At 34.0% G+C, this 15,698-nt stretch overlaps 2 protein-coding genes across 2 annotated transcripts in view; one reads left to right on the top strand and one right to left on the bottom strand.

Annotated features, from left to right (window-relative positions):
- The window catches only part of LOC126875780 (katanin p60 ATPase-containing subunit A-like 2), a 292,008-nt gene that overhangs the window by 226,793 nt on the left and 49,517 nt on the right, over positions 1-15,698 (bottom strand). The window lies entirely within an intron of this gene.
- LOC126875786 (uncharacterized) lies at positions 11,439-12,511 on the top strand. Its single transcript, XM_050638677.1, has 2 exons — positions 11,439-12,054; positions 12,268-12,511. Exons 1-2 carry the CDS (start codon positions 11,608-11,610, stop codon positions 12,457-12,459), a joined length of 639 nt encoding a protein of 212 aa, XP_050494634.1. The 5' UTR covers positions 11,439-11,607; the 3' UTR covers positions 12,460-12,511.

Here is a 15,698-nt window from a genome sequence, read left to right as displayed (position 1 = left end):
GTTTTTAGGGCGTATGGCGATGTCACCTTCCGAGTCCTACATAACCCAGAGACGCGGATCTCTCTGGGTACGCGTAATAGCATTTTTCCCTCTTCACGCAAAAAAACCGGTTCATCTAACAAATTTTTGTTTCATGACGACGGTGTCCTCGAGATAAGGACTCATGGTAACTACAACTGCCGTACATTCTCTACTATTCTCCTCGATAGGAACATGAAGAGATCCGTTCCTTCTTTCAACTACGATCGGATTTGCAAAGTCGGATTAAGACTGATCAATTACTTTGTCTTGCCGCATTTCTATATCTACTTTAAACACCTCCTGGTGTCTATTACAATCTTTTTCCTCTACTTTACGAATAGAAGCATTTCCGTCCTTTATGTTTAATTCGACGGTATTCAGGAAGTATGTGCCAATTATGAACGAGTGTTGCATCAAGGTATCTGAAACTACATGTATCGTTACAACGTACGACTCATCATCTATCACAATATTCGTCGAAAATTCTTCGAGTGTACAATTTCTTCCGGACCCGATACCAATTTTCACATACTGATTCGCTCTCATTAAAGTTAGTTCGCTACCGGTATCGGTATTGTCGCATTTCGATACGATGTGTCCGTACTCTCTACACTTAAAGCACTTGGGTCCTCTCGACCTATTCGGGCACTCTGCACACTCATATTCTTCGTCGCCGCAATTGTAACATCTCGTCTTCTTCATATCTCCAGATTGACTGGGCATCCTGCTCCTTTCAATTTTGGCTAGCTTCACAATCAATTTTGCTCTGCGATAATTCTGTTCCTCGTACATGATTAATCTCTTCTTCAATTCTTTAATGGATGTAGTAGACTTATTGTTTTCTTCATCTACTATTCCTTCTACAATATGCTCCACTTTCGCCTCCTCTTCCATATCAACATGGCTGGCTATTTCCAGCATGCGGTACATATTCAAGCATGCGGTACAATTTATATTCTAGAGAAAAATGGCGCGCCCGGGCGAATAGATGGCGTTATACGCAATGATCCCAATTGAACTGAAAAGTCGTTATGTATTAAGGGACTTGTGTGTAGAGGATGGTTAATCGTGAGATTTTTTAGACGAGATTGCCCATTGTAGAAACCGTCAAGTATATTTTAAAATGATTAAATAAATAAGAACAGATAATGTTCGCAAAGACGCTCGTATTAACGGATTCGCTAAGACAGTGTATAACCGCTCGCTCATAACTCGTTAGTAACTGATCAATACTCGGTAGATAGTCGGTAGAGTCATAGGACGTGGCGGATCGAGAGCGACTCGTGTTGTTGTGCCTCGGAACACGGACATCGCCTTGACGCACGAAACATATCGATAGGTAAACTCCGGACAAAACAAAGTCACCGTTATGGGCAATCGTCGATCTAAGATGAATTCAAATTTTCCGACTCCCCCCCCCCCCCCCCCCCAGTATAAATAAACGGACGTGATCGCGAGTTTGTATATACCGAGTACCTACGAATTATCGATCAATATCTACGAGTTATTATCCGAGTCATCCGAGTTATAGTTATCGAGTTTTTCGCAAGCGACCATACCCTAGCTTCGCGAATACATTTGTACGAGCGTCTCTCGACGGTATTTATATTTATTCGTATTTATTTTATTTATTCTAAATATATTTGAGGCGTTGCAGCAGCAATTTCTCGTATTCTCTAAATTATTGATCCTCACACGATCCACTACATGATCGATAACTCTTTACGATTGCGTCCGTTTAAACTGGTACAGTATAAACTGGTCGGAGGAGAATCGGAAAATTCAAATTCGTCTTCGTTCGACAGTTGCACGAAGCGGCAACATAGTTTTGTCCGGAGTTTATTTATTGCTACATTATGTATGTCCTAACGATATTGATACTCCGAGGCAAAAAAACAACATAATTTGAATTGTCCTCTAGCTCATGTACCGCTACATGTACTTTCAAGGAGCAAAACTGGCACAGTCCCGCTTGTAACGCGAGACGGAGATTATCGTTTCCCTTACTTTAACGCATTTTGCCATTGAAAGACACGAATTTCTGTGACTTGTTTTATCTCTGTTATAAAAGTTGATATTTACAATTTTGTAGTTTTTATGCAAACGTAAAAGGTAAGTAAATATTAATAAATATTATAATAATATAATATAGTACTGTATAATAATATTAATAAATGCTTCGCTATTTACTTGTTTTATTTCCATTAAAGTATATTGTATTTTTCATTAGAGTACTTTCACTTTTATTTGGAGTAATAATAAACATATACGTTAATATTCATTGACATTAGTGTAATTGTAAGCTTCACTGTAAATTTAATAAAATTGATAAGAACGGTATTGTTAACAGTGTATATATTTGTAATTAAACTAGATTTTATTCTCAACGTTAGTTCATTATTTTATTATTGTTTCATATAAATATTTTTTTTGAAAAATAATTTACATATGCTTCTAAGTTAAGTGTTTGTATTAATTGTTACATATGTCATAATTTCAAGCACAATATTAAATTATGGTATGTATTATTAAAAAGTATAGTTTAATGTATATATTAAATACTTATGTAGTATCGTTGAGCTGTGCTCAGCGCTGTAGAGGTCGCTGTTGGGTACGGCCGCTCTTTTCCTCATTTTTTGTACCGTGGAAGAAAAATCGGACTCCTACGTTCGTAACCTAAGGCGCTAACCACTTCGTCGTCCGACACTAGTTAGTGTCGAGTGGTGCTATTTAACTATCGAGTACCACCACAGGCCCTTCTTTCCACGATACTACACTTATAAAGAATTTATTTGTAGATATATCGATTGTAGGAATATCGGTACTACATCAAAGAATCGGATGAAAGCACTAATTACCAAAGATATATTGAATATACGTTGCTTGGGTGTTAAAAAATCTGTTAACGACCATTTTGGAGATACTTTGCTCAAACACCACAACCTGGCCCTTCAACTTCAACTACGCCGAAAGTTTTGAAGAGCCGAGCAAAAAAAGAGGGTTGAAGGAAAGCTGCAATTAATATTAAAAAACAACAGTCAATGTCACTTGTTGCAAAATTACGAAGGCCATTAATTCGTGACGATGACAGTAATGTAAATGTTTGTATCATATTATGATGAAATTTAATATCTTTAATCTTACCCCAAATCTCATGTTACTGATCAATACTAACCTTTATATATAGTATCTAATAATGATACCTAAAAGATATCGGTTAATTAATATGTTGAAATCTAATCGCTTAATGTATGTACATTGTGCATATAAATTCTATTATAACGTAATTAAATATATCCTACATTTTTAGAGGAAACGTGAAAACCGATCTAAAAAAAAAAGGAAAAGTGCTAGAAGTAGCTCAGAAGAAGAAATAACACAAAGCCCTACAAAACATAGTAAATGAGAAAAGTGTTTTAAGCGAAACAATTTCAAGGAAGATCGCGGGTACTTCACAGACACATTCACTATAAGAGAAGATGCAATACAGCCAGAAAAGTGTTCAATGACAACAAGAAATAGTAATAGAAAGTGAACTTTTTCACAGAGTGAAAACACGAAGATGCATCAGCTAAAAGAAGAAGATGAGTCATTCCCTGAAGTGAAAAAGTTTCAAGCAAATATTCAGAAACAAGAAATTAAAAAGCGGCAAAACAGATCTATGACATTGTGTTTCGATCGCGGAGAGACGCGATCGCTAGGAAGCACGCCAACGGGAGTCGTAAATTCCCGTCACGATTAGATAATCGACGCCACGAAATGATCGATCCCCTATTTCGATTAGGGTAATAGAGGTGGTTAATTGAATATGACACTGATGTAACAAGGTGTGAATGACAGTTTATTCCAACAACTTTGTGAAGAAGATAGTTACGCTGGTGCGTATGTATAAGATAAGTGACTGACTGATCTTCGGGTGTAGACCCGGTCGAAGGATGTTGTATGTTTGAAGGTTGAAGAATCAGTGATGTTCGGTGACGATGCTGTAGCGGAGGAAAGCTAAGGATGCGTGTGTCCAGCGCACGGGACCATCGGATTTGTTGTTAATTGGTTAAACGAAGGTTGGTGGACTAGGAAGGGTCTTAGCTGCTCTCGATAGAAAGTTGTTATTAGGAAGCATCGTACGTGGGAAAACCCAACTTTCCCTTGTCAAGCCGTGGTAGACAATAATCTTTAGAAATGATTCAGAAAACAGATGTTTGTTGGGTCTGAAGGACCTTAGCAAGCAAATTAGTGGGATTTATGACGGGTGCTTAAGGTTATTGAGAGTACGCCGTAAGAATGAGCGGACATCTGGGGCCTGTCTGGCCCGCGGTGTATGGCCGGGTCCAGGTAGAGTGTTGCACGACGCAACATATTGAGTGAAGATGAAATACAACCATCTTCGGAGGAAGAGAGAATGCTCTATTCGATCCATTTGAACAGGCAGGCACGGACACTTCAAAACTTGTTCAACTAGGATAACTAGAACGAAAACACGAGAACAAAACACTAGAGCTATTGCATGAACAAAAGCTTTGAAAAATGCAAACATTGCAGAGGAAGCGATTGCATATAAATCCGCTGCGTTAAATGTGCAGGTACACACCCCACTGACCAGTGCACTAAATCAACGGAAACCCCAACGAAGTGCATCCACTGTCAAGGTGACCATTCTGCTAACTACAAAGGCCGCTCAGCCTACAAAACCTTATGTATAAATAAGTATCCCAAGCTTAGAGCCAAAGAGACAACCAATCAAATACCCAGTCTTCCGAAATTCACTACTACTTCAATCTCCTATACTACTCCCAAACAGTACAAGGAAATCAAAATAATCCAAATAACCACAGGGTCCATTCTCAAAATAATGTCTCCAATTCATAAAACACAGACAACGTCTCTAGTGTCACTGTGGCCCCGGGAATGCAGCAATAGGATAATCATATCTCACATACCTTAGCCATCGAAACAGTAACTAAGCAGTAACAGGATCCCTATGTGACCGGCATCCAACGATAACCCCTCCACAGGAGCCAACCCCTTGATATAAAAAAACCTCCCAAGTCAGTACTCGACATTCTATTCTGTTCTGTTATAACATTCTGTATCGTTACTTTGTCAGTTTCTAATAAATTTTGTAATAACGATCATAACTGGAATACGAATCTATTAAGGAAATTCAAGGATTTGGTAATACAAATAATTGACTATATTTCACACACAACAGCTATACATCTATATTACACTCTGAAGAACGTCTTGCACGCACGCTTGTCGCCAACCGACTATCCAGAATCTTTTAACGGCTGTCTTTTGTCTCAACTAAGACCTGGACGCCCTCTGACCCTTACACACACACTCTCATGTACAGTGTAAATGTATCACTTCCCTAACAATTTTTATGATTAGATTTAAATTATTAATATTTGTATTTTTAGTAATATTAATTAGTTCTTTTATTTAATTATATAGAATTAGATATATAAATTTAAATAATAAATATTTAATTAATCGTTTTTATTATTTAATATTAATGTTTTTAATATCAATAATTTTTTAAATTTTGAGACCTAATATATTAACTTTATTATTAGGATGAGATGGTCTGGGTTTAATTTCTTATTGTTTAATTATTTATTATCAAAAATTTTTATCATTTAATTCAGGAATAATTATAGTAATTTTAAATCGTTTAGGTGATTCTAGTTTATTAATAATTATTTCTTTTTTAGTAATTTTTGGTACATGAAATTTAATTTTATATAAAATAGATTTATTAATTTTATTAATGTTCTTTTTAATAGTATTTACAAAAAGTGCACAATTAATATTTATGATGTGATTACCAGCTGCAATAATTACTCCTACTTCTGTGTCTTCATTAGTTCATTCATCAACTTTAGATACTGCTGGAATTTATTTATTAATCAATTATGAGATAATAATTGATTTTAAATATAAAAGATTCATTTTAATAATTTCAAGAATAACAATATTAGTTTCAGGAGTTATAGCTAATTTTGAAATAGATTTTAAGAAGATTATTGCTTTATCAACATTAAGTCAATTAGGTCTTATAATAAGAATTTATTCTTTAGGAATAACAGATTTAACATTTTTACATTTATTTATTCATGCATTTTTTAAATCTATAATATTTATGTGTGTTGGAAGATTTATTCATTATATAAATGGTATTCAGAATTTTCGTTTTTATTCTGGTATATTTTATTTATATCCAATAAAAGGATTATTAATAATATTTTCATTATTAATATTATGTGGATTTCCGTTTTTAGTAGGATTTTATTCTAAAGATTTAATTGTTGAATATTATTTTTTAAATATGAAAAGAATTTTTAGTACAATAAATTTAATTTTTGGAACAATTTTTACAGTATCATATTCTTTTCGTACAATATTTATAATAATGGGAAATAATTATATAATAAATTTAATTTATTTAAATGAGGATTGTATTATAGCTGGAATTATATCAGTAATTTTAATAATTATATTAATTTGAAGAAAATTTATTTTTAATTTTTTCTTTTATCAATTAAATATTAATTTAATTTATAGTTATAAATATCTTGTATTTAAGCTAATATTATTAGGATTAATATTTTTAGTATTAATATTAAATATTTATTTGAAAAAAATTAATATTTATCAAAAGATTTTTTATAATAGAATTTTTTTATAAGTTTATAATGAGTTATTTAACAAATAAAATAATTTATTATGAATTTTATTTTGAAAAATGTTTAGTTGAAACATTTACAGGAAAGATTATAGGATATGTTTGTGATTTATTAGAAATACATTTTAGATTAAAAATTTCTTATTTATTATTAATATATATTTATTTATTAATATTAATAATAATAATTTGATTATAAATATATTTATAATTAATTATTTAATTATTATTACTAATTTATATTTAAATTAAATAAAGAGAAAGATGAACTTGTTTAATTTAAATAGCTTATACATTTAGAGCATAATATTGAAAATATTAGGGAAATTTAAAAAATTTTTGAATATTAAAAAAAAATATTTAAAAATATTAATATGTATGTCGGATTAGCACTGGGAGTAGGGTTGTGGGCGTCAAATGAATCTTCACGGGAATTAGCCATTGGTACGGTACACGCAGGTGTAGTTTATTACAATAATAGAGTTATTACAGTCTTGACAATTGATCACGACAATTGGCACTCGCGACACTAGTGACGATGGTCTCAGGCCCGATAACGAATCCGCGGCCAACGGGATCACAAAAGAACGTGTCGGAGATGAAAGGAAAACCGGAGCCTTCCCTTTGCAATTTTGCGAGAGTCTTCTGGTGCTTTAGCCTGGGTTTTGTCATAGCTGTAATTAAGCAATTGTTGTCATTTGTAATTGTTCGATATATGTGATGGCGAGGGTGGGTTCGAGGTGGCAGCTGGTCGCCGAGCGTAGCCGCGGTCACGGGATAAACGTTTTGCCTGACGAAGGTGTGGATCGGTTGTATTGTTCTCCCTAGAAATCACATAGAATTGTACTTTGGAGATGTCGATATAATGGGACACACGTTGTATTAGGAATCAGACTCCAGACAGAGGCTGCCTAGCAACGACGTTTGGATCTTTCTCGATGCTTCCAAAGAGTATACAACAAACTCTTGGCAGAGTCTGCCTAGCAGCGGCGATTGGAAGCTTCTCGATGCCTCCAGCGAGCATATAACGAACAAAATGCAGTCGTACAGCGAAAAAGATTTTCATCAGATATTCATTCGTGTGATCGCCTTGGAAAGTGATACATCGAGCAATTTACCGAGTGCCTCCGCAATCGTATTTTTTTTTGTGTTTAAATTATTCTACGCATAGTAAAGAGTTATCCCGTTGACCGTGGATTCGTTTGGAATCATTAGTTAAACTTATCATTTGTTAATCTTATCATTCATTAAACTCAATATTCATAATATTTTGTAAAATCTTGTATATTCGCGTAAATATAATCTCTGTTTCATAAAACGATGGCTAATTCAAACGAAGAATCGTTACACGCCTTAAATTCTAATGTTAACCCGACATATATACACACACACACACACACACACACACACACACACACACACAATATTTTAAAATATTAATAAAAAATAATAATATTACTATAAATATTTAATTATCTATAAAATTAAATTATAAAATATTAATACTTAAATATTCTACCCTTTATTTTTAAATTGTTTAATATACAATTTTTTTTATTTTGAAAAAATGGAAATTACTATAATATAAATTGTATAATATATAATTTAAAAATTTTTTATTTATGATATATATATATTAAATTATAAAATATAAAAAATTTTAATTATATATTAATATAAATAAAAGATATTAATGATATTATAAGATTAAAAATATTACAAATTTTAAGATTGTATTTTTAATATTAATAAAAAAAATATTAATAATATTACTATAAATATTTTATTTATAATATTTAAATAAATATAATTATTAAATTATAAAAATATTAAAAATTTTTAAATTATATTTTATAGTTATATATAAATTATATAGTCCTAATAAAAAGATATTAATAATATTATTATACATATTTTATTTATAATACTTATATAAATATAGTAATTATTATTATTATTAAATTATAAAAATATTAAAAATTTTAATTTAATATATATATATTATTTATTCATTAATACGTTCATGCTGTAATACACGAACATACGCGTTACTCTGCTACTCACGATGCATCGTAACAAGTATGCATTTTTGTATGAAAAACCGTTTATTTTCATTTTATGTTCGTTTTTAAAGTCAGATGCGATACGAAATAACGTCAGTGTTGTTTTCTGGCTGCTCGCGAACATATGATATCTATTCCATTTTCAAATTGATTTTATCTACACGTTAAAGCGAGCTGTGGAATAAATCAAACTTGCTCGAGCCTGCTTGAATCTCTGTATCATTGTATCATAATGTGAGAACTTTCAAAAGCCTAAATCTTGGCAGTCTGACGATCGAGAATATTGCTATCGGAAGAATCGCTCTCATCCGTAAACAAGATATTTCCAAGGATTGCGTTATAATTTTCTTAGCGGCTAACCATCGAATATTCGTCAAACGACATAATTTCGCACACGGCGAACCTTATAACGTACACCTTTTTGGCGTATTATTTTTCCCACTTTTTTTTTTTTTTTTTTTTTTTATTAACGTGGAGGACACCAGGTCGCTTCTGGGAAAAAGCGGCGTGGTAGTGGCGGACGCCAACGGACTAAAACCTCCATGATGACCGTCCCGGCAGCGATCTAGAGGGGCCCGGGAACTGGTGTGAGGGATACACCCCCCCCCGCGCTCAATACACCCCCTAATGGAGCGATATGCGGCCACGTCACACCGCGCCTCGTCGCCGGAGCCGCCGTGCCAGACAGTCCGGTTCCCCTGCCGGGCTGATTTGCTGCCCCGGGGCGCTGAGTTGCCAGCGCCTAAGTTTGCACCCCACCGGGGGGCGCGACGGACCTAGCGCGCCTCACCGAAGCGCTTCCATGGCCTCTGCCGCGCCCTCGCCGGTCAATTCTCTCAGGGTGAGAGTATTATTTTTCCCATTGCTGCGTGTGAAACACCTATTGGACAAACTGTTCTTTGCAATACATCGATGGATAAACACGCAATACGTGCAATAGAATGCTCGAGGTCAATTTTGTGATCCTCTTTTTCAACAGATCTTCGCAAATCCGAAGGTGTAGAATTACCTCCCAAAGACATAAGATGACAACAAACACTTTCTTGACACACTGTATAACATTGAGGTATCCAGTTTTGCCACATACAATTTTGTCATTGTCACGTTTGACTTTGTTCATTGTAAAGTCAAATTTGCACACTCCATCTGTGAAATAGTACGAAGAAATCATAGTGACTTGTATTCCTTATGATATCATGATGCCACATAATATATAATACAATACAATAATTCGCGAACAGATCACTCGTTAATTGCTTTTAAAAGAATTACCACGGAAGCTTCCTAACACGCTACCCGGGGGCTAGGGATTTATTTCGTCGATAAGTTAGGTTATTAAACTTATGTTCTTTCATTGAAGACATCGATGGACGCTGTGTTCCAGAAATGTGTTCCAATCACACTTGGCGAAGCATAATAGTAATTTACAATAACAAATACTTAAGAATGCCTAATTTTGTTAAACATAGGGTTCAATTTACAATTATGTAAATATTACTTCTTGAAAGTAACTTCTTAATCAATTTTAACAAATTTTGTAAAATCATGTAATAAATCTTGTTATTTATCATACGCGTGTATTAAGCCAATTGCCAACCGAACATGTTCAAACTGTATTTTTTTCAAAACGGGACCTTAAGCTAAAAAGCTTTATTTCACATATTCGACTTGTTCTTGTATGTGGTATCAGCACCTAGTCGGATGCCCGCGTTATGCAGGACACCCTGATGGCGTTGAACGCAACGATTCAAATTGAACTGAAAAGTCGTTATGTTTTCAGAGGACTTGTGTGTAGAGGATGGTTGATCGTGAGATTTATTAGACAAGATTGCTCGTTGTTGAAACCTTCAAGTATATTTTCAAATGATTAAATAAATAATTATAGATAATGTTCGCAAAGACGGTAGATACTCGTAGATACTGATCCATAACTCTCGTGAACTCTTTACGATTGCGTCCGTTTAAACTGGTATAGTATAAACAGATCGGGGGAGAGTCGGAGAATTCAAATTCGTCTTTGTTCGACGGTTCGACGGTAACGTAACGGCGACATTGTTTTGCCCGGAGTTTATTTATTAATATATTATGTATGTCCTCACGATCTTGATACTCCGAAGCAAAAAAAACAACAACATGATTTGAAATGTTCTCTAGCTCATGTACCGCTACGTGTACTTTCAAGGAGCAAAACTGACACAGTTCCGCTTGTGACGCGAGACGGAGATTATCGTTTCACTTCCTTTAACGCATTTTTGCCATTGAAAGACACTAATTTCTGTGACTTGCTTTATCTCTGTTATAAATCTCTCTTTATATTTAAAATTTTATAGTTTTTGTGCAAACGTAAAACGTAAGTAAATATTAATAAATATTATAATAATATAATATAATGCTATATAATAATATTAATAAATACTTCGCTATTTATTTATTTTATTTCCATTAAGGTATATTGTATTTTTCATTGCATTACTTTCATTTTTATTTAGTGTAATAATAAACGCATACGTTAATATTCATTGGCATTAGTGTAATTGTAAGCTTCACTGTAAATTTAATAAAATTTATAAGAACGGAATTATTAAAAGGGTATATATGTGTAATTAAACTAGATTCTATTCTCAATGTTACTTCATTATTTTATTATTGTTTCATATATATATATTTTTTTTTTAATTTACATGTGCTTCTAAGTTAATAGAACTAAACACATGTGTATGTATTAATTGCTATATACGTCATAATTTCAACCATAATATTAAATTATGGTATGTATTATTAAAAAGTATAGTTTAATGTATATATTAAATATATATCATTTATTCGTAGATTTCAAATATGGATACTGGATCAAAGAAGGAGATTAAAGAAATGATTACCAAAGATATATCGAATATACATAATTATTCCTTGGATGTTAAAAAATATATTAACAACCAGCTTGAAGACACTCTGGATTATTTACATGGTTTAATTGCTGAAATACCACAATCAGTCCCTGGCCCTTCAACTACAAAGAGGCCGAAAGTTTTGAAGAAAAAAGGTTATCGCCGTAAAGAGACTATCCCAGAAAATGATATTATCAATACTGATAATACAGTAACAGATTCAGCAGTACATGATAAAACAGAAAATAAAGATGTAAAAACTGGGGATGTGCTGGAAACAACAATTGACCGAACAAAAAGAAAGGCTGCAATAAAAGCTGCAATTAATATTAAAAAGCAGCAGTCAATGTCACTTGTTACAAAATTACGAAGGCTAACTCTTGATGATGACAGTAATGTAAATGTTTGTGTCATATTATGATGAAATTTAATACTTTTAATCTTACCCCATATCTTATGTTACTAATCAATACTAACCCTTATATGTAGTACCCAATAATGTTTGATATCGGTTAATTAATGCGTCAAAATCTAATTGCTTATACAATTGTATGTACATTGTGTATATAAATACTACTATAACGTTGTTAAATATATTCTAAATTTTTAGAGGAAACGTGGAGGCCGACCTAAAAAAAAGGAAAGTGCTAGAAGTAGTTCAGATGAAAAAAACACAAAAGGTCCTACAAAACATAGTAAAACAAAAAAGAATGTTTTAAGCGAAACAATTTCAAAAGAAGATGCAATACAGCCAGAAAGGATTGAACCATTAAAGTCTTCAATGACAACAAGAGATAGATAGACAACAATATAAAGAGAACTTTTTCACGGAGTGAAAACACGAAGGGTAAATATTCTAATATTATTGATGATACAGTAATTCCATCAGCAAGAAATGATATTGAAGATCCTTCAATGTGCGAGGATGCACTTGAGAAATTTACTCCTCTTATGAATTCCACGATGGACATCAATTCTACTTATACGCAGAAGATGATGGACGCTACCGCAATTGTAGAACCTTTATCACCAATAAAATCAAACGAAACTGTAGTAATTAATAAAAACTTGGCTAGTAGTATAGGAAAAAATAATGAACCTAAATTTGCATCACGGTCGCCAATAACTCTGCAGGAGGAGGTTCAGCAGCTGAATCAAGCGATTGGACTCACCGAGTTCGAAGAATTATTCGCAGAAGATGAGCCATCCCGTGAAAGGGAAATGTATAATAGAAACATGACGAAACAGGACATTCAAAATGAAATGAAGAAAAATATGCCCGTAAGAAGGAGAATCGAGGCCTTTGAAAAAGAAAAAATTTCAGAAAAAGCCATTGTACAAAAACTGGCACGAAGATCTGTCGAAAAAGCAAAAAAAATCTTATTAGCGAAACAAAAGAAGGAGACTCAGATGATGACATCGCAGGTAACATTACAAACAGTATCAAAGTATTCTTCTGTTATAAAAACACAAGCTATTATTCATTCGATATTTTATCCAAAATATAGCTCCAAACAGCAAGGTCCACTTCTGTTTTGCACAGTAAACCTGACGCCGACACATCGGACGATGAAGCCAGACCAAGGCGTACAATTCCACATTAGGCGCAATGTAAGTGTTGTTTTACTTAATGAGTTAATAAACATTATAATGCATGGAGTACTCGAATTTTTATCAATCTTAGCGTACATACGCGAAAATGAACTTGCAATGCAACGATAAATTCCGAAGAAAGCAGTCTATAAATTCTTTGATAGAAGAATGTGCACACCAGATTTAACTGAAATGTTTGAAAATATAGATAGGAGTAGATTACAACGCACGTCCAGTGCAATATGGAAGACACCACCGCGTTATTCCATGATGGAAAACGAATAGAAGTTATAATTTGTTAAACTGAATGTTGTTGATTTCAAATTGTGCCTTAGAGCAGGAATACTTGCCATACCTTGCGTGTAATATAAAAATGATGTTACATTGCAACTATCGTTAAAAGATGTATGTGTTCTTAAAATATACCAATGAACGTAAGACTATTTCACTTTTTATATTTTAGAATGATCATAGGCATATATTACTTTTATTATACTAATCAAATTTTACCATTTTTTCTTATTTATATGTATCTTCTTAAGAATTAATAAATAAACCAATTAATAAATAATTGTTTTGGTACGACTTTTTAATGAGAAGTAAATTTTATTAGATTTGCCTTATTATCACTGTCGTGTAATAATTCGCGAGATACGCGTGATATAATTCGCACGATTAAATAGCACTGGTGATTTCGTCTCTTCGTGTAACGAGGAGGGTCTGGTAAATGGGTCGACCGTGGACGTTCAATCTTGTAAGAGAACAAACGGCGGCACCGTATCGTCGAGCATTTTTCTTTCGGTCAACAGCCATCCATTTTATATTTAGCACATTCGGTTGCGACGCTAAATTTTCGTTACACCACCAGTTGTTTCGTCTGAAATTCGCGTGACGTAAGTGCATTACACTCTCGCACCCGTCAGCCATTCCTGCGACCACTTCGCGTGCGTTAACTCGATAATATTTCGTCTCTGTTACCTTGTCGCCGTTGCTGCTTGACACATCTCGCTTGCTGGACGACTGATCGATGAAAATTAAAACGGGACGCAGATTTACCGTATCGTTATTTTTGTGTCAGGTATTCTCTTTTTGCCGTTTCGGCGAATTATTTTCATTTCGAACTTTTTTAGTCTTATTGTTACGTCGATTCTTATATTTCAAGATCTAGTCTTGTACGTACGTTGGGGAGCGCTTTTATTTATTGATTCAATAAAGAATATCGTTGTAGGTGTCATACATGCGAGTAAAAGTAACGAAGTACGAGCAGTTTCACTGTAACATACTTCCTGATAATTTCTCGTTATTTATACCATAAGAAAGTATCAAAGAGGAACTCTTATCTCGAACGTGGATCTATTTGTCGATAATGCATGCGTGTAATACTCGAGTGTCGTTCATACAGCGTAAATATACGTGCAGATACGTAAACCTTTTATGATTTTTGTATCAAAGGCAGACCTGCTATAATACTCGCAAGTGAAATATAATTCTACGAAAGAAAATGGAGCAAAAGAGTTTCGTTGGTAATATATTCTTCCTTTTTCATCACAAGTTTCCTCTTTGTTGTGCTTCTGTTACATTATAATCCTGTTAGATTTACGCGCGTAAAATTTCACTTTGTTGCACTATATCTCATCATCGCCATCTGCCGAACACCTGTGAGAAACGCGGTTTACTTTGTCTCAAAGCGAGCAAACGTCTAATTTCACAAATTGGAAAACCATCACGAACATTTGTCCTTCGCGCCATCAAAATTCTATCTTCTGAGATATTTTTCGCGTTTCCGAGGTCATCGCCACTCTCCTTAACTTTGCCTTACGATGTATAATATCTCGATGTTACGGTAGTTAGAAATTTGTATTAATTTGGAGAACCTTGCAAAAGTACGCAAATCTGCTACGATAGTCGGATGGAGAGTATCGGCAGAGATCTGTTCCTTTATCGTGAAACTCTCTCGGACAACTTAGATGCTACCAGATATCGATTCTCGCATCCAACCATTTCGTAATAAACGTAGATCATCCAAGAAATTTCTCAATTGTCATCCGTTAATTTCGCGCAACTTTTGCTTTACTTTAGCTACGTGGGAACCTATTAGTGCGCAAATGTTACCCCGAAAATGTTACTCCTCTGTGCCAAATATCGTTCACGTGTATAATCAAAGTTGCATAAAACCGCGTACAATTGCATCAGGAAATTTCTAATAATTTGCTCGTCTCGCAGGACGAAAACAGGCTCACGAAGGATCCCTCTGTCCTGGCTATCGAATGTACCGCAAGCACGTAGTTTCAAGTGTCCGTTCTCTAGAAAATTCGAAACAATTTATGGTCGATGGTCGAGTGAACGGTGCAACGGTCGAGTCGGAAAGATCAGAAAGACAAATCGTCATAGTTCGAACAGACCGGGAAGCAGAAACGCACTTCCATGATCATTTGTATCGTTGCTCGA

This window comes from Bombus huntii, unplaced genomic scaffold (genome assembly GCF_024542735.1).
Source record: "Bombus huntii isolate Logan2020A unplaced genomic scaffold, iyBomHunt1.1 ctg00000058.1, whole genome shotgun sequence".
Lineage (NCBI taxonomy): Eukaryota > Metazoa > Arthropoda > Insecta > Hymenoptera > Apidae > Bombus > Bombus huntii.
This window is presented reverse-complemented; position numbering and strand designations above follow the sequence as displayed.

Excerpts from the sequence above, each read along its gene's own strand:
- LOC126875786 (XM_050638677.1), top strand. The coding sequence starts at position 11,608 with ATGGATACTGGATCAAAGAAGGAGATTAAAGAAATGATTACCAAAGAT. Across the intron at positions 12,055-12,267 it reads CTCTTGATGATGACAGTAAT|AGGAAACGTGGAGGCCGACC; the intron begins GTAAATGTTTGT and ends CTAAATTTTTAG.